Source organism: Arvicola amphibius, chromosome 17 (genome assembly GCF_903992535.2).
Source record: "Arvicola amphibius chromosome 17, mArvAmp1.2, whole genome shotgun sequence".
Taxonomy (NCBI): Eukaryota; Metazoa; Chordata; class Mammalia; order Rodentia; family Cricetidae; genus Arvicola; species Arvicola amphibius.
Genome location: NC_052063.2, coordinates 39,756,295 through 39,781,870, shown reverse-complemented (window position 1 = coordinate 39,781,870; position 25,576 = coordinate 39,756,295). Strand labels below are relative to the sequence as shown.

The window sequence follows — 25,576 nt, the reverse complement described above, 5'->3', positions numbered from 1 at the left end:
GCAAAGATTCTGCATATTGTACAATTACTTTAAGTGCACCTGTGTTGTTCTTTCTCAAATACTGTTACCCAGAGTCATTGTTCTCACCTGGCAGAATTATGCTTTTCTCAAGAAGAGAACTTGGCTGGATGTGGTGGTACACACTTTTTTGTTTTTTGATTTTACAAGAAGACAGGGTTTCTCTGTAGCTTTGGGCCTGTCCTGGAACTAGCTTTTTACACACCTTTAATCCCAGAACGTACGAGGCAGTGGCAGGCAGATCTCAGTGAGTTCGAGGCCAGCCTGGTCTACAAAGCAAGTTCCAGGAGCTGCTACACAGAAAAACCCTGTCTTGTAAAACCAAAACCAAAACCAAACAAACAAAAACAAAACGAGAGAGAGAGAGAGAGAGAGAGAGAGAGAGAGAGAGACAGAGACAGAGACAGAGACAGACAGAGAGACAGAGAGAGACAGAGAGACAGAGAGACAGAGGGGGGGGGAACTTTGGCTGTGACCCTGTCCTGCCCCCTAGAGTTGCCTGTTAAAGACGTGCTCTTTGATATAGGGTTGTAAGCCAGGGTTATTGCCTAAGCGGATCTGTTAGTAAACACTCTCCACTCTGGCCTGGTTGAGTTGGTGGACCTTTAGGAAGAGGTGCCACAGTAAGACGTCTGTCTTCCCCTTTCCTTCCGTGTCTCCCTTCGATGTAAGTGCTTTCCTGTAACCAGAAAGGAACACCAGTGGAAAAGGGGTATGCTACAAGATTACTCACATTTTTTAGAACGATGTATCTCTCTCTTTTCAGAGTGAGGTCTGTCTAGCAAGAAGAACTTGGCTTCTAGGGCCTGCCACTGCCCTCCCTTCCTCTTGCACTCAGTAACAGATGTCGTTTGAGTCTAGCTTAACTCCCACATGTTATAAGCAGAAACGAATTCTCTGCTTGTTGGGCATCCTGAGGTGTAAGTCTTGACACGGCGGACGCCATTGCTGTGAGCACGCAAGCTTCTCATCCCCGGTGTCCTTTCAGGGTTCACTTTTAAACACAAGCTTGGGGCAACACGAGTAAGAATTCTAGAATGGCAACAACTGAGAGTTAAATGAAGTGCAGGGTCCTTCTGAACGCATGGTCTCTGCAGTATCCGAATCCGAAGCAGTGTCTTGAAGTATCCTAGGCAACACCTTGAAGCTCATGCTGGTTGCAGCTCGCATTACTCCTCAGTCTTGACACTGCCAGTCCCGTAGTTTTAACCACTTGGTAACTGTTTAGCGATATTTTCCTTTCGACATTTAGCTACACTTTTGCTGACCACTAGTGAGAGTAAGCATCTCCCATGTGTCTGCATCCTATTCAGCTCGGTTCTATGGGCATGTACTACCTAATCCAGTCTCTTGCCCATTTTCTGTTGGCTGCTTGCCGTAGAGGCTGAGTCTGGATTTCTGATCATTGTTATTGTGGTATGAAATGGGAGCTTTAGATAGATATGTATATTAAAATATTTCCTGGTCTGTTGTTTGGTCTTTACTCATTCATGATAAATTTTAATTACTAGGTATTCTCAATGTTTATATAGTTTGCCAGTCTTCTGAGATTAAATAATATTTTAACAGTTTTCAGACATCTTTGCTTTACTTCAAATTATAAAGAGATTATTTTACACGACTTTAAGTTTTATTGTTTTGTCTTTCACATTCAGGGGACAATCCATCCAGAATTAATTCTTTCTGAATGATAGGCTGGTGATGCTTTAGATGACACAAACACAGGTCCCCCGCTCCTCTCCAGTGTCCTCTGTGACAAATACCATGCTTACAGCGTTATCAAAGCGAATAACATGTTTCTAAAAGATAAGCATTTTTTATTCTTGCAACTATGGAATATTTTTGAGAACAGATTCCTGAAAACAATAAGTATTTTGTTTTAGAAGAGGCTATTCTTCAATTATTTATTTAAAGATTTGTTTATTTATTATGTATACAGCGTTCTGCATGTCTGTATGCCTGTATACCAGAAGAGGACACCAGATCTTATTATAGGTACCTTGGAGGCACCATGTGGTTGTTGGGAATTGAACTCATGACCTCTGGAAGAATAGCTAGTGCTCTTAACCTCTGAGCCATCTTTCCAGCCCCTACTCTTCAATTATTTTTAACCCTACTTGCCTACTCTTGGGGTGAGGGAGTTTATTAAAACAAAAAATTGGAGGATATGGATGAATCAAAGTAAATCCATTTTTAAAAATTACAAGTTGTCATGGTGCACGCCTTTAATCTCAGCACTCAGGAGGCAGAGGCAGGTAGAACTCTGTGAGTTCAGGACTTGCCTAGTCTACACAGCGAGTTTCAAGCCAGCTAACAACATATTGAGACTCTTTCTTTTAAAAAATAAAAATAAATAAAATTACAGGTGTCCTGGAATGTTTCCTTGGCAAGTGTACACCTCGGGTCTGTAGTGTAATGACGACAGTTTGTATCCCTGCGCTGTTGCCGCCTTCTTTGTCGGAGGTTAATTCATCATTCTTCCCCTGGCTTTTTCCTGAATTCTTCCTTTGGTCTAAGGTGGTCTGGCCTTTTTTTTTTATTTTATTTGTCCAGCCTCATTCTTTGGCACCAGTCCCTTTACAGTACCATGTGAACTTTGACCACTCTGCTCTTTGAGAACCTGCATCACATCCCGCTGGTGGGTTCCTGCTTGTCTTTCAAGATAAACATAATTCGCTCAAAAAGTCTATTTTATTCTTTATTTTTATTTAGTTAGTTATTTAGTTTTTTTTTTTTTTTTGATTTTTCGAGACAGGGTTTCTCTGTGGCTCTGGAGCCTGTCCTGGAACTAGCTCTTGTAGACCAGGTTGGCCTCAAACTCACAGAGATCCGCCTGCCTCTGCCTCCCGAGTGCTGTGATTAAAGGTATGTGCCACCACCGCCCGGCCTATTTTATTTTTTTAAAATAATTTATTTATTTTTTTTTTATGTGCATTGGTGTTTTACCTGCATGCATGTCTGTGTGAGGTGGTCAGATTCCCTGGAGCTGTAGTTACACACAGTTGTGAGCTGCCACATGGGTGCTGGGAATTGAACCCAGGTCCTCTGGAAGAGCAGCCAGGGCTCTTAACCACCGAGCCATCTCTCCCAGCCCCTCAAAAAGTCTATTTTTTTTTTTTAAAGAATGCTCAGTAAGTGTAAGTCTAATTATTGCTCTTAAAATGATTGCATCAAAATGGATACAATCCACTGAAGAAGTGGATAAACGAGAGACAGGCTGCTGAATTCTTACATGAATCCGTCAATCACGTTTTCCAATTGTTCTGGGAAAGGTCTAGAGAAACGTTTTGTGGAAAATCCTAGAAAAGTTTCCCTTCGGTTGTCGCGGGAGGGAGCAGCCCGAAGCAACCTGTTATCTTGTGGGGATTTTTCCGGGCGGGGTGGGGGGGTGGGCGGGGGGGGGAGGAGGGGAGATCGACTGCTTCGGCGCTCTCCCCGGCTAGGCAGTTCGGCTAGCTCTGTCTGGCGGTCATCCCGGAAGTGGGTGAAGGCGGTTGTGGTCAGTGCGGGCGCTGCTGGCGACATGGCCGACACGGACCCGCGCTATCCCTGCTCCTCCATCGAGGATGACTTCAACTACGGCAGCTGCGTGGCCTCGGCCAGCGTGCACATCCGCATGGGTACGAGGCGGGTGGCCAGGCGGACCTGGGTGGGAATGAGTTGGCCAAGGGACCGGAGCGCAGCGCAGTTCCCACAGGCCGGGTCGCCTGTGCCAGCGCTTGCTTCTCAACTTTCTCCCGTGGAAGGGTCAACGACGACGGGTCGAGACCCACAGGTTGAGAACAGCTCTGGCTGATAGCGACCGAGACTTTATCACCTCAGTCATTAATCTCCCTCCGTGGGGTCTAGAACCCAGAATCCCTTTGAATGATGGCTTAGAAGTTTCCCAGGTCAATGCATATGTCCTGGTAGCACAAAGTAGTTGTGCGCCTTCCTCTGCAAAGGTGTAATTTTTCATTTAAACTGTTGGGTATCATGAAAGGAAGCGGAATTCCTTGTCCACTACAGGTCAGCTGTTTGCAGAAGGTGTCCCGGATTTAACCTGCCTGGGCAGCTGAAACCGGTTCTGGAAAAAGAAAAAAAAAAAAAAAAAGAAAAAAAAAAAAAAAGGTGGTTCTGGCGCATCAAGAATCTTGGCACCTAGCACGATATTCCTAAAACGAATTTTGAAACTATTTTGACAAGTGAGCTCAGCTTTTAAAATGTGTTAATTATGACAAAGTGCTTGTGGGAGAAAATATGCCACCCTAGCCACTTTTGAGGTGCAGCGACGTAGTGTTGTGTGTTGTCTTAAGTGTTTCCTGCCCTGAACTTTTTTATCTTTCAAAGCAAAAGTGAAACTATCCATTCAATAACTGGGCATTGCTTACCTCCTCAGCCCTTGACAACCACCATTCTACTTCCAGTCTTTATGAAACTATTATGCATGCCTCAGGAAAAAGAAATCACACAGTTGAGGCTTCATAACTGGAATCTTTCTGTTAGAATAATGTCTTCCGGGCACATCCGTGTCATAGCGTGTGTCTGTCCGACTTTCATTCTTCCTTTCTCTTGTGCCTGCTCCAGAATGCCATGTAGTTGAGATCATAAGATACACTGGGTTTTTTTTTTCACCCTTCTGCTTGGCATTACCTGCTTGGTCCCACAGTGTGTATTTGATTCCCCACCCCCCTCTCTTCCATGGCCTGATAGCTCATTTGCTCTCGCTACTGCAGAATCTTCAACTTTCTGTCGTGCCAGTGTGCCTTCTTTATCAGCCGAAGGTCGTCCTCTTGGCTGCCTGTAAGTTTGGGCCGTTCCAGATAAAACTGTTTGGTCGACACCCATGTGCAGGTTTTTTTGTGTATACTTAGTTTCAACTCATTTGGATAAGTACCAAGGTGCTTGATAGTGGGGTCATACACAAGAATGTGTTTTGTACCGTAGGAACCCCCGAGACTGTGACCCTGCCTTGCTATCAGCAAACAACGAAAGTTCTTCCCGTTCCCTGCTAGAGTTTGGTTTTGTCAGTATTTTGGATTTGGGCCATTTTAATAGATTTTTAATAGATTTTTCATCACTTATTTTCCTGGTATATCTTTTGCAAGTGTTTTCTCCCAGTCTGTAGCTTGTTCTTTCATTCTCTTGATGGCACCCACTGGAAACATATTTTATGGTGTGTGCATTTCATTCCTGCATATAATGTGTTTTGATCAAATCTTCCCCAATTTCCAACCCCATTAGTTCCTCCTTAACCCTACACTGCTTTTACCTCTCAACTTCATATGTGCCTTTTTTAAAGAACCCACTGCATCCAGAAGTGCTGCCTGTATGTACGTGGAGTAGGGCCTGTACCGACGCATGGGTGGCCACATCCCTGAAGAAAACTGACTGTCACTCCCTGTCTTAGTCCGTGCTCTAGTGCTGCACAGAGACACCATGACTAAGGCAACTCATCACTACAAAAAGGCATTTGATTGGGGCTTGCTTACAGTTCCAGAGACTTGGCCCATTATCATCGCGGCTGGGGGCATGGCAGTACGCAGGCAGGAGCTGGAGCAGTAGTGATCCACAGGCAGAGAGACATTGGTCCCGGCGTGAACCTTTGAAACCTTAAAGTTCACCCCCCAGTGATACACTTCTTCCAGCAAGGGCACACCTCCTAATCCTCTGGTCCTTTCAAGTGGTACCATTCCCTGGTGACTAAGCATCAAATATATGAGCCTGTGGGCCACTCTTATTCACACCACCACACTCCCCTAATTGCCATCAAATGCCGGTAGCTTCTATGATACACCATTTGAATCATTGCTTTTCAATTGCAATATTTCATTTTTAGTCAATTTTTTAATTTACTCGTTGACAGTTTCATACATGTATATACTATATCTTATCCAATCCCACTACCCTCAGCACCCCTTTCTCATCATCTTGTCCTTTTGGTTTTTAATCTACTGAATCTAGTTAGTGCTGCACACATTTGCATGAGAATGGGGCCATTGACCAGAGCAGGGCAACTTACCAGCAGCCTCCAGGAAGAAAAAAGGACTCCAAACACTAACCCCAGCAGCCATCAGCTGCTTGACTACTTAACTAGGAGTGGGGCGTAATGAGCCCCTTGCTCCCACATTCCATTTTGCCTGGCTTGATCTTGTGCAAGTCTCACGCAAGGAGCCATTAACAATATGAGTTCCTGAGTACAGCAGCCGGGCTGTGATGTGGGATGTGCTCCTCTGTATGTGTTGCTTTCATTAGTTGATAAACAAAGCTGTTTCAGCCAATGGCTTAGCAGAGCAAAGACAGGCTGGAAATCTGAACAGAGATATATAGAGAGGGTAAGCGGAGTCAGAGAGATGCTGCCAAAGGAGAAAGACTCCGCCAGAATCTTACCACAGGTAGGCCACAGCCTTGTGATGATACAGAGATTAATAGAAATGGGTTAAGATTAAAGAGCTAATTAGAAATACTCCCGAGGCATTGGCCAAACAGTTTCTGTGTGATTATTCGGGCTAGGGCAGCAGGGAAACGAACAGGCAGCCTCCGTTTACAAGGCTGTGTCCTGGAGAACATGTTCCATAGCATTCATTCCTCCCATCTTGCTAGCTCTTACATTCTTTGCATCGCTCCTTTAATGTTCCTGAGCCTTGGCAGGCGTAGGAGAATTGAAATAGACAGGGATGGGGAGAGGGGGAGAGAAGGCTTGCACTTAACATTCACATGTTCTCAGTTCCTGAACTGTGACGTACGCTGTGGCCTTTACATATATGGCCTTTATCTCTTTGGGTTCCTAGTTAACTTTTAAAGTCACAAATCATTGTAGAATCTTGGCAAATGCATCTTCTGTATCCGTCGATAACAACTGCATTTCCTCCATGTCTATCATTCCATAAATGTGGTACATAAATTTGATTGATGTTCATGTATTGAACCATCCTGCCATTCCAGGAGTAAATCCCACGTAGTCATGTGGAGTGCATTCAGTATGCCACCGAATCTTCTTTGCTAGTTGTTGTTGTTGTTCAGGGATACTGTGTCTGTATTCCCCAGGCAGGCAGGTAGTGCTGTACTTTGTTGGCTCTTTATAACTTTGCTGTCAGGACAAAGCTGCCTTTTCAGAAGTGTTTGGAGTAAGAAGAGAGCCGGTCTGTGTAGCAGATACTGGCAGTGGATAGGACTGAAAGCTTCCTGCTGGTCCCAGAAATGACAAAATGAGACAATGGATCACTTCAGTGAAGGCAGGGACAGAAGGTGGCAGATATTGCAGGAAGCGAAGTTCCTGGAGAGATGGTACTGGGATGTCAGTGCAGCGTCTGTAGAGATGGTACTGGGATGTCAGTGTAGCATCTGCAGAGATGGTACTGGGATGTTAGTGCAGCATCTGTAGAGATGGTACTGGGATGTCAGTGCAGCATCTGTAGAGATGGTACTGGGATGTCAGTGCAGCGTCTGTAGAGATGGTTCTAGGATGTCAGTGCAGCATCTGTAGTGATGGTACTGGGATGTTAGTGCAGCATCTGTAGAGATGGTACTGGGATGTCAGTGCAGCATCTGTAGAGATGGTACTGGGATGTCAGTGCAGCGTCTGTAGAGATGGTTCTAGGACGTCAGTGCAGCGTCTGTAGAGATGGTACTGGGATGTCAGTGCAGCATCTGTAGAGATGGTACTGGGATGTCAGTGTAGCATCTGTAGAGATGGTACTGGGATGTCAGTGCAGCGTCTGTAGAGATGGTTCTAGGACGTCAGTGCAGTGTCTGTAGAGATGGTACTGGAATGTCAGTGCAGCGTATGTAGAGATGGTACTGGGATGTCAGTGCAGCGTATGTAGAGATGGTACTGGGATGTCAGTCAGCATCTGTAGAGATGGTACTGGGATGTCAGTGCAGCATCTGTAGAGATGGTACTGGGATGTCAGTACAGCGTCTGTAGAGATGGTACTAGGACGTCAGTGCAGCATCTGTAGAGAGGCCTTGATGAGGAAAGATTTAAAGCATGGAGGTATGTTTAATAAATGCACCTGATTTCTCTCCAGCAACTCTGCACTAGACACAAAGGTAGTTAAATAGAAGTCTTGCAGGCCACATTGCTGTCATAAAACACTGACTTGTCCAGGGCCCGAAAGAGCTTTTTTGTATCAGCATAACTTAATTCTAATGTACCAAATGCCAAACTTGGAGGGGCTTTTGAGAGGCCTCAACAGTCTGAAAATGGGAATAACCTGGGGAGGCTTCAAGAGGAAGTGGGAATCCCGTGGTGCCCACACTTCAGATGTGAGGTGAGCTCATGGGGAAAGAGGAGATTTTTGATGAGCTGTTTAGGAACACACACCAAATGTCACAGCGGGAAGTGTGCCCATTTAAAGCGGTGCTAGTAAATAGGGTAGTGTCGTGGGAAGAGCCTTGTCTGAAGGGTCTGAAAATTAAATACTGTCTGTTGGTAGTATGTAAAGTCGTGCATCTTGGCCACTGTGATCCCTTAATCTTTAAAGTAAGCATAATTGCTGCACTGTAACAGGATGCTTTAAGGGTCAGAGAGTTATTTTTTAATTATTTATTTATTTGTTTATTTATTTATTTATTATGTATACAATATTCTGTCTGTGTGTATGCCTGCAGGCCAGAAGAGGGCACCAGACCCCATTAGAGATGGTTGTGAGCCACCATGTGGTTGCTGGGAATCGAACTCAGGACCTTTGGAAGAGCAGGCAATGCTCTTAACCTCTGAGCCATCTCTCCAGCCCCTCAGAGAGTTATTTAAACATAAAACTTCTCTTACTTGGGCTAGAAACGCTAAGTCTGGATTTTGGATGGAACTGGAAACTAGGTTTCACAGTCCCTAGAAGAACCAGACCATCTCTGTTTAAGTTGACTGTTTTGTATTTTAGAATAGTTTTATATCTAATTTACTTCTGTGTGGCTCATGTGACTATAACAGCACTGAGTGTTTGTTTGACTAGCTGAGTGTGCAGGAACATCTTAGTTAGGAGCCCTGGAGACTGGGCCGATAACAGAAGCTGATTGCGTCTGTGTTTATTAGATTCTCAGCTGTTCCTTTCGTAATTAAAAGGCTAAACAAAATGCTTCCTTTAAGTGTAAGCAAAGTAGTTATTTATAATGTACACGTTTTCTGGAAGATACTTTTGGAATATTGTACTTCTAACCCAGGGTCCCTGGTGGAAAGCAATGGACCCTAAAGTTATAATGGAAAAATTATATGAGAATCAATTTTTGAATGTAGTATCCACCTTAAGTACGGAGTAGGTCCGTATAACTAGTCACTGTGGTGTGCACCCCCTATATATTAGTGTGTTATACTAGTCTGTCTTATCAGTATGCCATGTACAGCCAGGAAAAATTACGATACTACTATCCTGTACACTCATGAATACAACCTCATTATTCACAAGTCACATTGCAATTTTATATGCTCACTTACTGTATATTACATTTAAGAATAGCTGTTGTACAACCTGATTACAGTCTTGTAAAATGTGGTCGTCTTCAGTAGTGTATATTACCATAATTGATTTAGCCATCATCTCTTGAGAATTACCATCGTTTCTTCAAATAGAGATATAAGCTAAATGCATTTTCAGTTTGATTGGCGATGTCACCGTTGACTGCCCAGCAGGCAATCTAGGAGGCTTCCTTCTTTGCACCTCACAGATCCTTTCTTGAAGCCTTTTGAACTGTCAATCTGATAGATCAGGGAGTGGCCAAGTAATATTTCCAGCTTTATGAGGCATAAAGATTAAGATTAAAGAAAAATGCCTGTGAAAACCTAGTTTTCCACACAGTACGATAGCTCATTGGGTAAAAGGGCTTGCCACCGAGCCTGCCTATTTGAGTGAGGCAGGCCCTTGGACTGACATGGTGGAGGAGGGCTCTAACCCAGGCACCCAGGCACGGTCTCCTCTCCCCTGCATGTGAGCCATGGCACATGCCCCTCTCATCCACCAAACAAACAACTAAAGCAAAAAAAGAAACAAATTTCTCTAAGAAATTTGGTCCTGACGGGGACAGATATTTTGGAAAATCGCCACATGTCCTACTTCCCTGTCTTCCAGCCTTTCTCAGAAAAGTCTACAGCATCCTTTCTCTGCAAGTTCTCCTAACTACAGTGACCTCTGCCGTGTTCCTGTACTTCGAGGCTGTGCGGACATTTGTCCATGAAAGGTAGGAGAAGGCGACAGTTTGGAGCCATTTGCTGATGGTTCATCTGATGAGTGTATTGTTGTCTGTTAACTTTAAAAAAGGCCATCATCTAACTCCTAGGAGCCGGATTCATTTTTTTGACAAAGGAGAATATTTCACAATACACTTTTTAACCTCATTTTAGCTTATAGTTTTCTAGGGTCAAACCTTCATCTCCCGGGTTAGGAGTTTGTACTGTTGGCTGCTGGAACGGCTCAGCCCGGAAAAGCATGCCAGCCCTCATGGGACCCACAGGTAGAAAGAGAACACTGACTCCTGTAGGTTGTCCTCTGACCTCCACACATGTGCACGGGCACTCAGACACTCCTGCCCCTCCCCCACGACACACAAACACAATTTAAAAAAAGAGAAGGAAGAAAAGAACGTTTGCTGCATATATCATAATAATTTTGTTTTATTGTATTTAGTTCTACTCTCCATCTTGTTACTGTATTGTCCTTCAAGCCTAAGACTATCCCTGCAAAATAAAGTTATGTGAAGAATGTGTGGTTTTGTTAATCTTGTTTTATTGCTAGAATAATTTTACTGAGCGGTCTCTAGACTTAGCTACCTAGCTAGAGGACTTGTTAAAGATTTTCCTCTCGACATAAGTATTTAAGTGGCTAAAAATAATATGGTTGTTTTATTTGAAAGAAAAAAATTTAAGAAGTGACTGTTTTCTAAGAAGCAGATTGTCTCTCCTCTTCCTCCCAAAGGAGAGTCTTAAACTATTTATTGGCTACTCTGGGATGTAATTATTTAAATTTAGGGGATTTACCAAAGGGCTATAATATTTTTTGTTTATTGTATTTCAGTTAATAAAATACTGTGTTAATTGTAAACATTACTCCACTGTGAAGGACATTAGTAAAGGAAAGATGGATAGACAGGTCCCTCCTACTCTCTCTCAGCCCCTCCCACTCTCTCTCAGCCCCTCCTACTCTCTCACAGCCCCTCCCACTCTCTCACAGCCCCTCCTACTCTCTCACAGCCCCTCCCACTCTTACAGCCCCTCCCACTCTCTTACACTGCCTACTACTCTCTAAAGTCACTCCCCATCTCACACCCTTCAACTTTTCCAGATAGAAAGTAAGTTTATTTTATTTTGTATGGATCCAGACTTTATTCTTGTACTTTTATGAACATAGAAAATCATAGATTTTACTAAATTGTATACTATTATCCCTGTTATTTTTAAGCTTAAAATACTTTTAATGTTATGTCTTTCAGCCCCGCTTTAATTTTGGTGTTTGCCCTCGGCTCTTTGGGCTTGATTTTTGCGTTAACTTTGCACAGACACAAGCATCCTCTGAACCTCTACCTGCTTTTTGCATTTGTGAGTACTTTGATATTCTCTCTGCCATTAGCATTTAGCCTGAGCTTCCAAAATACTCGTTAAAATGTGTGTGTGCATGCTTGTGTGGGTGTGTGCGTGTACGCGCGCGCACGCGCGTGTGTGTGTGTGTGTGTGTGTGTGTGTGTGTGTGTGTGTGTAACAATGAGAGAATAAAATTGAGCTGTGTTCACAGGTGCTTGCCTATGCATGAGTATGTGGGGGTCAGAGCTTGGCACTGGGTGTCTTTTCCATTCCCACCTTAGGTATTTTTGTTGTTGTTTGTTTTTTGTTTTTTGAGACAGGGTTTCTCTGTACCGTTGGAGCCTGTCCTGGAACTAGCTCTTGTAGACCAGGCTGGCCTCAAACTCACAGAGATTCGCCTTCCTCTGCCTCCCAAGTGCTGGGATTAAAGGCGTGCACCACCACCACCTAGACCCATCATAGTATCTGAGACATGGTCTCTGAGAATTTGAATGTAAGTGGTAAGCTGTCTAAATCCACCAGTCTCTGCCGCCCGTCGAGCCCTCGGGTCACGAACATGTGCCACCACACTAGACATTGCATCTGGGTGCTGGGACCAAAACCCGGGTGGGTCCTCGTGATGGCACAGCAAGCACTTAACCCACTGAGCCATCTTCCCAGCCCTCAAGTTTTAATTAAAATATATTAGGAAATTACTTACAATATGCTCTTTTAGAACCTTTAATGATTGTCTGCTTTGGTGGTTCTTCTGTCTTTAGTATTTTAGGGGCAAATACTGAGGTCACATGATCTGGCTTCACAACCCTCTGCTTGTGTGGCATTTGGCAAAGCAGTTGGCTTCTTGTACCTGATCTTTTTCACAGATAAGGAAGGAAGTAGGACACTGGAAACAGTGTACAGTCAAGAAGAGCACAGTGTCACACACAGATAAGGAAGGAATAGGACACTGGAAACAGTGTACAGTCAAGAAGAGCACAGTGTCACACACAGATAAGGAAGGAATAGGACACTGGAAACAGTGTACAGTCAAGAAGAGCACAGTGTCACACACAGATAAGGAAGGAATAGGACACTGGAAACAGTGTACAGTCAAGAAGAGCACAGTGTCACACACAGATAAGGAAGGAAGAGGACACTGGAAACAGTGTACAGGCAAGAAGAGCACAGTGTCACACACAGATAAGGAAGGAAGTAGGACACTGGAAACAGTGTACAGTCAAGAAGAGCACAGTGTCACACACAGATAAGGAAGGAATAGGACACTGGAAACAGTGTACAGTCAAGAAGAGCACAGTGTCACACACAGATAAGGAAGGAATAGGACACTGGAAACAGTGTACAGTCAAGAAGAGCACAGTGTCACACACAGATAAGGAAGGAAGTAGGACACTGGAAACAGTGTACAGTCAAGAAGAGCACAGTGTCACACACAGATAAGGAAGGAATAGGACACTGGAAACAGTGTACAGTCAAGAAGAGCACAGTGTCACACACAGATAAGGAAGGAATAGGACACTGGAAACAGTGTACAGTCAAGAAGAGCACAGTGTCACACACAGATAAGGAAGGAATAGGACACTGGAAACAGTGTACAGTCAAGAAGAGCACAGTGTCACACACAGATAAGGAAGGAAGTAGGACACTGGAAACAGTGTACAGTCAAGAAGAGCACAGTGTCACACACAGATAAGGAAGGAATAGGACACTGGAAACAGTGTACAGTCAAGAAGAGCACAGTGTCACACACAGATAAGGAAGGAATAGGACACTGGAAACAGTGTACAGTCAAGAAGAGCACAGTGTCACACACAGATAAGGAAGGAAGTAGGACACTGGAAACAGTGTACAGTCAAGAAGAGCACAGTGTCACACACAGATAAGGAAGGAATAGGACACTGGAAACAGTGTACAGTCAAGAAGAGCACAGTGTCACACACAGATAAGGAAGGAAGTAGGACACTGGAAACAGTGTACAGTCAAGAAGAGCACAGTGTCACACACAGATAAGGAAGGAATAGGACACTGGAAACAGTGTACAGTCAAGAAGAGCACAGTGTCACACAAAGATAAGGAAGGAATAGGACACTGGAAACAGTGTACAGTCAAGAAGAGCACAGTGTCACACACAGATAAGGAAGGAATAGGACACTGGAAACAGTGTACAGTCAAGAAGAGCACAGTGTCACACACAGATAAGGAAGGAAGTAGGACACTGGAAACAGTGTACAGTCAAGAAGAGCACAGTGTCACACACAGATAAGGAAGGAAGTAGGACACTGGAAACAGTGTACAGTCAAGAAGAGCACAGTGTCACACACAGATAAGGAAGGAAGTAGGACACTGGAAACAGTGTACAGTCAAGAAGAGCACAGTGTCACACACAGATAAGGAAGGAATAGGACACTGGAAACAGTGTACAGTCAAGAAGAGCACAGTGTCACACACAGATAAGGAAGGAATAGGACACTGGAAACAGTGTACAGTCAAGAAGAGCACAGTGTCACACACAGATAAGGAAGGAATAGGACACTGGAAACAGTGTACAGTCAAGAAGAGCACAGTGTCACACACAGATAAGGAAGGAATAGGACACTGGAAACAGTGTACAGTCAAGAAGAGCACAGTGTCACACACAGATAAGGAAGGAATAGGACACTGGAAACAGTGTACAGTCAAGAAGAGCACAGTGTCACACACAGATAAGGAAGGAAGTAGGACACTGGAAACAGTGTACAGTCAAGAAGAGCACAGTGTCACACACAGATAAGGAAGGAATAGGACACTGGAAACAGTGTACAGTCAAGAAGAGCACAGTGTCACACACAGATAAGGAAGGAATAGGACACTGGAAACAGTGTACAGTCAAGAAGAGCACAGTGTCACACACAGATAAGGAAGGAATAGGACACTGGAAACAGTGTACAGTCAAGAAGAGCACAGTGTCACACACAGATAAGGAAGAAATAGGACACTGGAAACAGTGTACAGTCAAGAAGAGCACAGTGTCACACACAGATAAGGAAGGAATAGGACACTGGAAACAGTGTACAGTCAAGAAGAGCACAGTGTCACACACAGATAAGGAAGGAATAGGACACTGGAAACAGTGTACAGTCAAGAAGAGCACAGTGTCACACACAGATAAGGAAGGAATAGGACACTGGAAACAGTGTACAGTCAAGAAGAGCACAGTGTCACACACAGATAAGGAAGGAAGTAGGACACTGGAAACAGTGTACAGTCAAGAAGAGCACAGTGTCACACACAGATAAGGAAGGAATAGGACACTGGAAACAGTGTACAGTCAAGAAGAGCACAGTGTCACACACAGATAAGGAAGGAATAGGACACTGGAAACAGTGTACAGTCAAGAAGAGCACAGTGTCACACACAGATAAGGAAGGAATAGGACACTGGAAACAGTGTACAGTCAAGAAGAGCACAGTGTCACACACAGATAAGGAAGGAATAGGACACTGGAAACAGTGTACAGTCAAGAAGAGCACAGTGTCACACACAGATAAGGAAGGAATAGGACACTGGAAACAGTGTACAGTCAAGAAGAGCACAGTGTCACACACAGATAAGGAAGGAATAGGACACTGGAAACAGTGTACAGTCAAGAAGAGCACAGTGTCACACACAGATAAGGAAGGAATAGGACACTGGAAACAGTGTACAGTCAAGAAGAGCACAGTGTCACACACAGATAAGGAAGGAATAGGACACTGGAAACAGTGTACAGTCAAGAAGAGCACAGTGTCACACACAGATAAGGAAGGAATAGGACACTGGAAACAGTGTACAGTCAAGAAGAGCACAGTGTCACACACAGATAAGGAAGGAATAGGACACTGGAAACAGTGTACAGTCAAGAAGAGCACAGTGTCACACACAGATAAGGAAGGAAGTAGGACACTGGAAACAGTGTACAGTCAAGAAGAGCACAGTGTCACACACAGATAAGGAAGGAATAGGACACTGGAAACAGTGTACAGTCAAGAAGAGCACAGTGTCACACACAGATAAGGAAGGAATAGGACACTGGAAACAGTGTACAGTCAAGAAGAGCACAGTGTCACACACAGATAAGGAAGGAATAGGACACTGGAAACAGTGTACAGTCAAGAAGAGCACAGTGTCACACACAGATAAGGAAGGAAGTAGGACACTGGAAACAGTGTACAGTCAAGAAGAGCACAGTGTCACACACAGATAAGGAAGGAATAGGACACTGGAAACAGTGTACAGTCAAGAAGAGCACAGTGTCACACACAGATAAGGAAGGAATAGGACACTGGAAACAGTGTACAGTCAAGAAGAGCACAGTGTCACACACAGATAAGGAAGGAATAGGACACTGGAAACAGTGTACAGTCAAGAAGAGCACAGTGTCACACACAGATAAGGAAGGAAATAGGACACTGGAAACAGTGTACAGTCAAGAAGAGCACAGTGTCACACACAGATAAGGAAGGAATAGGACACTGGAAACAGTGTACAGTCAAGAAGAGCACAGTGTCACACACAGATAAGGAAGGAATAGGACACTGGAAACAGTGTACAGTCAAGAAGAGCACAGTGTCACACACAGATAAGGAAGGAAGTAGGACACTGGAAACAGTGTACAGTCAAGAAGAGCACAGTGTCACACACAGATAAGGAAGGAATAGGACACTGGAAACAGTGTACAGTCAAGAAGAGCACAGTGTCACACACAGATAAGGAAGGAATAGGACACTGGAAACAGTGTACAGTCAAGAAGAGCACAGTGTCACACACAGATAAGGAAGGAATAGGACACTGGAAACAGTGTACAGTCAAGAAGAGCACAGTGTCACACACAGATAAGGAAGGAAGTAGGACACTGGAAACAGTGTACAGTCAAGAAGAGCACAGTGTCACATTGAAGCCAGTGCACCACTCTGAAGTAGTGTTTTTCGAAAAAAATAAGTACATGCGTGTACACACACACACACACACCCTGACAGAGCAGGCAAAATTCCCTTCCTTTCGTACTTTGCTGTAGAAGGACAAAAGAAAAACCAAAATCCTCTACAACAATAAAACCAGTGTCAAAAGTGTGTTTTACGGACTTCCTTGTTTGTTAAACCATTTTACCTAAGCATCTGATGAACAGGTTCCTTGACAACAGTGACGTCATGAACCCTTCCTAGTGAGAGCTCTCACTGCTGAGCAGAAGTGGGGGGGGCTATCCTTTTCTACAGAGACACCGTCTTTATGAAAGGGGTTGCAACAGATTTGAAGATTGACATGATTTTCTTTCAAGATTTAATTTTAATCTTGCTGTGTAACTGTTTTCCTATATGTATTTATGTTTGTATGTGCACCTGTGCATGTGGAGACCAGAAGAGGAGGTTGGGCGCCCTAGAAATGAACTAGAGTTTAAACAGCTGTGAGCTACCCTGTGGGTGCTGGGAGCTGATCCTGACCCTCTACAGGAGTAGCCAGTGCTCTCAACCACGGAGCCATCGCCCCAGAGCTGTTGTTTGTACAAATTATTATGTGTGTACCTGCTATGTGTATGTGGAGGTGTTCATGGCACAGGATACCAGTGGAGGCCAGAGGTTGGCTGTGCGGTTGGGTCACTCCTACTTTACAGGGGTTGTCGGACTTGTGCAGTGAACATCTTTAGGGAATGAGTCATCTTGCTAGCTTTGTTCTATTTGTTCGTGTTTGCCTCCTCCCTGTCTCCTGCTGCAGATGAGGCGGAAATTGGAATCCGACCTAAGGGCTGGACGCTGCACACGAGTGTGTCAGCATCTACACTGTGATATGAGGACTGCACACTGCACACGAGTGTGTCAGCATCTACACTGTGACATGAGGACTGCACACTGCACACGAGTGTGTCAGCATCTACACTGTGTTATGAGGACTGCACACGAGTGTGTCAGCATCTACACTGTGATATGAGGACTGCACACTGCACACGAGTGTGTCAGCATCTACACTGTGACATGAGGACTGCACACTGCACTCTAACCCTAAACCCAACCCCAACCCTAACTCTAGCCCCACAGCCCCCAGCCCCTAACGGAACCACACACATCAACAGTGTAGTCCATTTTAGTGATCCATTATTGAGTTCCTGGAATTACCAACCACTGAGGCAGGGTGCTAGTTTCATTGCCTCCGCATCTTTGTATGAGCCCAGTACCGTTCTTCCTCTGGCTCGAGGTAGGCTGGAGTACAATGACTGCTTCCTCACCATTATAATTACACAGCCATTGCTGTCTCTTCTGGCTTTGCCTTTGTGGTACAGTGTATCAGACAGTTGATCAAATCTAACTCGAGATGATATAATCAAGGAGAAAGAGAGCCTAGAATATAAGGCTTAATATCTCCAAATCTTAGTTATCCTGAGCTCAGCCAGCTGTGTAGTTCAGGCACTCCTAAAGTATTGTATAGTATAAGATAGCATGTTGCCCTATCCGAATAGCATTCAGTTTAAATTAAGTGAATAAAGCGGGGGGAGGAGGTAGCCATGTATTCTTAGAGCACAGCCTAGTTTGGCTTAGAATAGAGTCACATGGTGAGACCTAGCTGCAAGGGAGGCTACAAATGCTCTGTTTCATCTGAATAGCCAGGTGTCCGGGTACAAAATCTGTTACTGGAGAAGAAAGACATTTTTATTGCAAGACTGTTTTAAGGTACTTCATCAAAGTACATAACAAAATATTTTATGTTTCTTAGGTTTATTTGTGTGAGGTGTTGAGGGTTTGCAGTATCATTTTCTTGATTTTTATCTAGCTTGAAAAAAATGTAATTTTCGGTTAGTTCTACTTTATAACTTTCCTATTATAGATGAAAAATCTGGTTAAAGCTTAAAGAGCCACGATGAGAATGTAAATCTTCACAATGCATTGAGGCACCATTTTTGTTACAGTAGGATTGTATTGTCCTGCCCTATGTATGTCACAAGGCTTCTCTGAAGCCAGCATGAACCCATTTTCATGGGACCGTACTGGACTGCTACAAGTGAGCATGTGTGTGTGAGATAGTGTCCATTTCTCACGCATTCACTGACTACAGTTTCTTCTCTTAGACACTGTTGGAAGCTCTGACTGTGGCAACTGTTGGTAAGTCGTTCATGTATTACCATTTTACTGTCTATAAAATATTTGGGGTTAAAGTTTAACATCATAGGATGTTATATTAAAAACATGGCTCAGAGTGAAGATTGCTAATAAGCAAAAGTCAGATATTTATACTTTACATAGTTCAGCTGAGCCGAGAGGACATGGAAAAGTTGAAGGGAAACAGAAGGAATTGAGAATAGCTTTTCATTTATGATTTCCTGGTGACTGAGACGAGATGCTGGAATTTATCCCACTCCCAAGGGCTCTTCTGTCACACTCCCTAAACTGCCCACTGAACTGTGACGGCCTCACCCCCATGTTCCCCCAAATGCACCCCACAATACGCAGTCTTTTCCATTTCTGATGCCGTGTGTGTGTTTCCTGGCCAAGAGCTGCTGTAATCACCTGATGTACCCTAATAATGTCTCAAATTAAAAGCTAAGCAAATCACAATAAAACTCCTGAGTGGTTTACTGTGTGTGTCGCAAAGGTCAGCATTAACTGACGGCCAGCAAGTCCTTCATCCCTATGGGAAGTACATTTATCCCTATCCATTCGGTTCCAGTTTCATTGAATCTGCATCTTTGGTAATCTACCACTCTTTTTAGAAGAATCAGAATACAGATAAGTACTAAGAAATAGCAAACTAAGTGGACTGGAAGCTTTTCGGCATAGAAAGGAAGTGCCACTGGCTTCCTGTGGCTTCAGCCACTAACATTCCTCATTGTTGTCATGACTGTGCTGCTGTCCGCCCCTCCCCAGTGCCGCCATTGCTGTCAGGAGTGTGAGAATAAACATGGTTTCTAGACTGGAGTTAAATACACAGACGAAGTTATCTGAGACGATTATTTTTCTTATGGATTGCAGTATTCTGTTATGTGATCAGAATGGCAAATGATTGACAAGAAATAATATGACTATATATTTTTCTATGTTCACCTTCCAAATTCTGTAATGCCATAAGCAAATATTTTAATGATTTATTAATAGAAATAACAAGTACAATTCGTCTTGGAAAACACTTTGAATTACTTAAGTGGTTGGGGTTCAAAACACTTAATCCCCTTAAAAGAAGCTGAATTGAACTTTCTGTTAAAAGAGTAGCAGATATTGATTACAGTGGCCCTCACTGCTCGGGATCGTGACTCTGTTGCAGAAGAGAGTTTGGTGGCCCCACAGCAGTGTGCTCTAAGGTAGTGCAGGTGCAGCTGTGAAGCAGGCAGTGACTGGTTCCTGTACCCTGTGGAGTAGGGAAATGACAGCCTTAGTGCCCTTGCTTGCTCATCTGCCTTGGTGTGGGCTGCTCAGCTGATTGCTAGCGTTGCTACTACTAGCTCAGGACCCAGGCCACTGTCATTCATAACCAAGGGACTGCTACAGAGATCCTGATACAGTGCAAATGGAGCCACTCCTGTTTCTCTATAGAACATCTTTATAGCGTGCTTAACTGTAAGATAATGTGGCCTACTTTATTTGTACGAGTAACTATTTTGGAGCTTTTAATTTTGTTATCAGTACGGTTTCAGTGAATCAATATATTTAAGACTGAGTGAAGAAGTTTAATTGTTTTTATTGGTGACTGGAATGGAAGAACGTGAGAGTGGGTGGGGACAGGAGAGCAGTGGAGCGGACGTGATTAAATCCATGTGAACATGTATGAAGATGATACATGAAGCCCATTACTATGTATATATAATCAGTAAATGCAACGAAAACATTTTTAAAAGCTACAGTATAAGCAAACTTTTTGTTACTATAGGCAAGACTGTTTGGTATTGGCTGTCTGTGTGGATTTTAATCAACTTTACTTTTACAGTTACTTTCTATGATGTCTACCTGGTTCTGCAAGCTTTTATACTGACTACTGCGGTCTTTCTTGGCTTGACTGCCTATACTCTACAGTCAAAGAGAGATTTCAGCAAATTTGGAGCAGGGTAAGTAGTAAGTCTTGTATTATATGCTTCCTTTAAGTTAGATTTTATCAACTTTCTGATACACCATACCACAAAGTCTGTCACCGTCTCAACAATGTTTAAAAGTCCAAAGCTCAAAGTCTCTTCTGGGATCCATACAATCTCTTAACCACAATACCCTCTAAAATCAAAATAAAAAAATAGATCACATACTTCCAACATGTAATAGCACAGGATATGCATTACCATTCCAAAATGAAGGGAAGGGAGCATGGTGAGGAAATCCTGGACCAAAGCAAGGCTGAAAACCAGCTGGGCAAACTCCAGACTCAACATCTCCATGTCTGATGTCAAAACACTCTTCATATCTTCAACTCCATTCAGCTTTGTTGACTGCAACATACTTTTTTCTCTTGGGCTGGTTCCACTCCCTGTTGGCAGCTCTCCTCAGTAGTTACCCCACAACTCTGGCATCTCTAACATTTTGGGGGTCTCCAAGGCAGTCCAGGTTTCAACTTCACAGCTTCATACACCGGCCTCTCAAGGCCTCCATTCACACATGCCTGGCCTCAGTGACTTTCTTAGATGTGGACACAAATTCCATAACCCCTTTCATCCATCCTTAACTCTAAAGCCAGAACCACGAACTGCCAAGCTCTGCTGCTTGCTGGGACTGGAGCGTAGCTTCCTCATTCAGTTACCTCTTCAACAGCTTTCTGTTCTTGGTTGTTAACTTTTACTCCCAAAGCTTGGCTGTCCTTGAACTTGCTCTGTAGACCAGGCTGCCCTCAAACTCAGAGATCCACCAGCCTCTGCTGGAATTACAGGTGTGTACCACCACACTGGCTCTAAACTTTTCTTTAGTTCTTTTCAAAAGTTGGAAACTTAGGTTGGTGAGATCTTGCCCTGCAGTCACCGCTCCCTTTATTTTAATTCTTAATCCTTAATCTCCTTGAAGGCAGGATTTAGCTCTGTTCCACTTCCTGGTGCTTCTTCTCACAATCTATACATTTTGTAATTTTATTTGCTCAGCTTGCTCCTTTTCATTATAAATCTTCATGAGAGTTAACACCAGTAACAACACAACAGAGTCTATACTGGGCTAATTTGAGTTTCCCCTGCCAGCAGAATTAATCCAAAACTCTTCATTTTAGCCACAAGCAGACTCTTCAGACAAGGTCAAAAAGCAGCCACATTCTTCACCAAAATATCACAAGAATGATCTCTAGGCTACATATTTTCTTCTCTACTGTAACGTCTTGAGCAAGTCGTGCCCCCACCCCCTTCGTCAATCCACTCTCAACTGCTGTTTTCCGTGCTCCTACTAGTACGGCCCATTAGGCAGCAATTAAAGCCTTCAACAGCTTTTATAATCCCTAGTCCCAACCAAAGTCCAGATTCCTTCAAACAAAAACAAGGTCAGACCTGTCACAGTCCCTGGTACCAACTTCTGTTTTAATTAGGGTGTCTATTGCTGTGAAGAGACACCATGACCATGTAACTATTAAAAAGGAAAACATTTAATTAGGGTGGCCCATTTACAGTCCATTATAATCATGGTGGGACATGGCCGCATGCAGGCAGATGTGGTGCTGGAGAAGTATTGAGAATCATACATCTTGTAGGCAGCAGGAAGTGGTCTGATACCCTAGGTGTGGCTTGGGCATATCTGAGACCTCAAAGTCTGCCCATATAATGACATACTTCCTCCAACAAGGTCATACCTACTCTAACAATGCCACACCTTTTAGGGTCCCCTGTGAGCTTCTGGGGACCAATTACATTCAGACTACCACAGTTCCTACTTCCAGTTCCAGAGGACACGATGCCCTCTTCCGACATCTTCAAGTGTCAGGCAGTTGCATGGTACACATACATACCTACATACATGCATACATACATACATACAGGCAGAACACTCATACACATAAAATAAAAAAATAAACTTTACAAAAAAAAGTGTTTTCATAATGAACAGGATTGTGAAGTGTTTACATTTTGTTTTTTCCAGGCTGTTTGCTGTTTTGTGGATTTTGTGCTTGGCAGGATTCTTGAAGGTAAGTGTTTTAGGACAGTTAACTCAAATGCAGTTCTGCCTATGTCAACATAAGCCAACTGAACTTCCTGCAGAGTTGAATATATAGGACAGTTAGAATTAGCTAAAGGATTTATTTATATGATTTTTAGGATAGTTTCAGTAAAAATCATGGTCTTATAGTCATCATTATTGCTGATTGAGAAAAGGATGGTTGTACAAATAAATGAAGTTACATAAAAAGGCTCCTCCTTGTAGCTGCCAACCTCCAAGTGGCACATTTAATTCTGAAAAGTGGGGGCTGGGGAGGGCTGATGAGAATAAAGCCTATACGCCTGATGGCCTGAATTCTGTCCCTGAAACCCACAGAGTGGAAGGTGGGGACCAACTCTGGAAGGTTGTCTTCTGACCTTCACATTCTTGCTTGCTTGCTGTGTTATGCAGTCTCCGATAAATAAGTAAATGTCATAAAAATTCATTCTTACAAAGTAATATTTTATCAGGGCATGGTGGTGCACGCCTTTAATCCCAGCACTCAGGAGGCAGAGGCAGGTGGATCTCTGTGAGTTCGAGACCAGGCTGGGCTACAGAGCAAGTTCCAGGACAGCCAGGACTACATAGAGAAGCCCTGTCTCAAAAAACAAACAACAACAACAAAAGTAACATTTTAAAACAGTTCACGTTTAGAATGCTACTGTTCATAGTCAAGTAGTTAACTTAATTGAAAGCTATCTTTCCATACATACTTCCGCCAAGCAAACGCAACTTTAGATCTCTGCCTGCCTTTTTTCTGCCTGTAACATTCATACATTAGTGCTGTATGCCATGGTTACATATGCAACTAGCCATAGATTCATACGTCAGTGTTCTGCATCGGTATTGTATGCCATTGTTCACATACAGCTAGCCATAAATGGGTATGAAAAGTAATTGAAGTAGATCTAACATGACCCCAAGTGTGAACATATTTCTTTCATCCCTTGCTTGTAGGTTTTTTTCCATAGTGAAACAGTGGAATTGGTCTTGGCGTCTCTAAGCGCCCTTCTTTTCTGTGGATTTATCATCTACGATACACACTCGCTGATGTACAAGCTGTCTCCCGAAGAGTATGTGTTAGCTGCCATCAGTCTCTACTTGGACGTTATCAATCTGTTCCTGCACCTGTTGCGGTTTCTGGAAGCAGTTAATAAAAAGTAATTGAACAGTATACAAAGACTGTTTTATGATGTAAAAAGTTTGAATTACACTTAAATATTAAAATCATTTAATCTTTCTTGGCATTCTGTATTCTTCTCCTCTTTAGAATCTTACTATTCTCTGTGTTATTTCCAGATTCTTGACAAGATATTAAAATTGCTTTATACTTTTTTTTTTTTTTTTTTGTAAATTGAGGCAGGGTCCCGCTGTGTAGTCCAATGTGGCCTCTAACTCATGATCTTGCTATGTCAGCTTCCTACATTCTGGGAATACAGGCATATATCACCATGCCTGGCTTCTTTATTAAATTTTTAGACCTAAATTAGCCATAACTAGCTGTACATCTATAATTCAAAATAATATAATGAATAGATTTAGCTTTTAATAAGTGTTTTGCATGCATGTATGTATGTGCACTTTGTGCAGATCTGGTGTTAGCAGAGGCCAGCAGGAGGTGCTGTGTCACCCAAAGCTGGAGTTACAGGGGGTTGTGATGTGAAAACTGCCCCGCTGTTCATGTCCTAAAAATGCCTCATTTAGGGCGGGAGAGGTGGCTCAGTGGTTAGGAGGCACTGGCTGCTCTTCCGGAGGACCCACGTTCAATTCCCAGCACCCACATGGCAGCTCACAACTGTCTGAAAATGCAGTCCCATGAGATCTGACACCTTCACACCAATGCACATAATCATTAAAAAATGCCTCGTTTATAAATGGAAAATCACTGGTGGAAAATCTACTTGAGAAGTGAATGGTGTTTGTCTTAATGGCAGCACATTTTGTCTGGTGAGGCCTTTTTATTTTTATTTTTTACTGTTGCAGTGGTGTTCGCTTCACTGTATGTGACCTTCTGTGCCAAGCAATGAGCGCTTCCAGACGAAATACACCCACAAAGAATAGAACGTGTCCAACTTAATTGTTTTTTATATCACATACAGGTAAGCCTGTGTGCACAAGGACTAAGAACGTAGAACTAGTAGGTGTAGAGACACCGGCAACTCATGGGACAGAGCAGGGAATCGGGGAAGACAGAGGGACCAGAGCACGTTTGAAGGCTGCAATCTTATGGACAAAGAGGTGCAATGGGGCCGGGCGGTGCGCGGCTTTAATCCCAGTACTGGGGGTGGGGCAGAGGGAAGTAGATCTCCGAGTTTGGGGCTAACTTGGTCTACAAAGTGGGTTCCAGGACAGCCAGAACTGTTACACAAAGAAACCCCATCTCAGAAAAACAAGCAAACAAAAGAGGTGCAGTGGGCCATGTATTTCCCTCCGTTTTCCGCAGAACTGAGGCCTGGTTTCAGTCCATTTGATGTAGTTTCTGTGGGTTGGTGTCAGCAGGAAGCTTCACTCAGGCCTTAGCTTTCATCTCTGTAGTGCCCATTCCTGATAGCTCAGCCATCCTGGGAACTGGAAGTCACCGTCTGAATTGCAGAACTCTTCCTGTTCTTGGGGACTCAGGAACCCATGGAAAGTCCTGGCTGTTGGAGCCACGCTTTCTGCTAAGTTCAGATGACAAACCAGTTGTTTTCCTGTCAAGTACTCAGCATTACTGACTGTGCATGTAGTTCCAAAAGCTTGTTCAGCTCTTTTGATTTTCTGTGTGTGTCTGCATGTCTGTATACAGGCGAATGTGTATGTAGGTGCCGTTCCATGTCATTCCTCAGGTGCCACCCACCTTTTTTTCTTTCTAGACAGCATCTTTTGCTGGCTGGAATTTGTCTAATAGGCTGGCTGTGAGGTCCAAGGAGTCCCAGTGTTTGTCTGCCTAGTGCTGGACATTTCTTTAATGTGGGTTCTAAGGATTAAGATCAGATCCTCTTGGGTC

At 43.5% G+C, this 25,576-nt stretch overlaps 1 protein-coding gene across 1 annotated transcript; it reads left to right on the top strand.

The window, feature by feature from the left end:
• The first annotated feature begins 3,481 nt into the window (after positions 1-3,481).
• On the top strand, positions 3,482-23,830 carry Tmbim4 (transmembrane BAX inhibitor motif containing 4). The gene is made up of 7 exons (XM_038315042.2): positions 3,482-3,638; positions 10,062-10,170; positions 11,419-11,524; positions 18,576-18,609; positions 20,426-20,543; positions 22,534-22,579; positions 23,548-23,830. Exons 1-7 carry the CDS (start codon positions 3,542-3,544, stop codon positions 23,752-23,754), a joined length of 717 nt encoding a protein of 238 aa, XP_038170970.1. The 5' UTR covers positions 3,482-3,541; the 3' UTR covers positions 23,755-23,830.
• Positions 23,831-25,576: the final 1,746 nt, after the last annotated feature.

Coding starts and splice junctions, on each gene's coding strand:
- Tmbim4 (XM_038315042.2), top strand. CDS start 3,542: ATGGCCGACACGGACCCGCGCTATCCCTGCTCCTCCATCGAGGATGAC. Junction 11,525..18,575: donor TCTACCTGCTTTTTGCATTT/GTGAGTACTTTG, acceptor TTCTTCTCTTAG/ACACTGTTGGAAGCTCTGAC. Junction 22,580..23,547: donor GCTTGGCAGGATTCTTGAAG/GTAAGTGTTTTA, acceptor CCTTGCTTGTAG/GTTTTTTTCCATAGTGAAAC.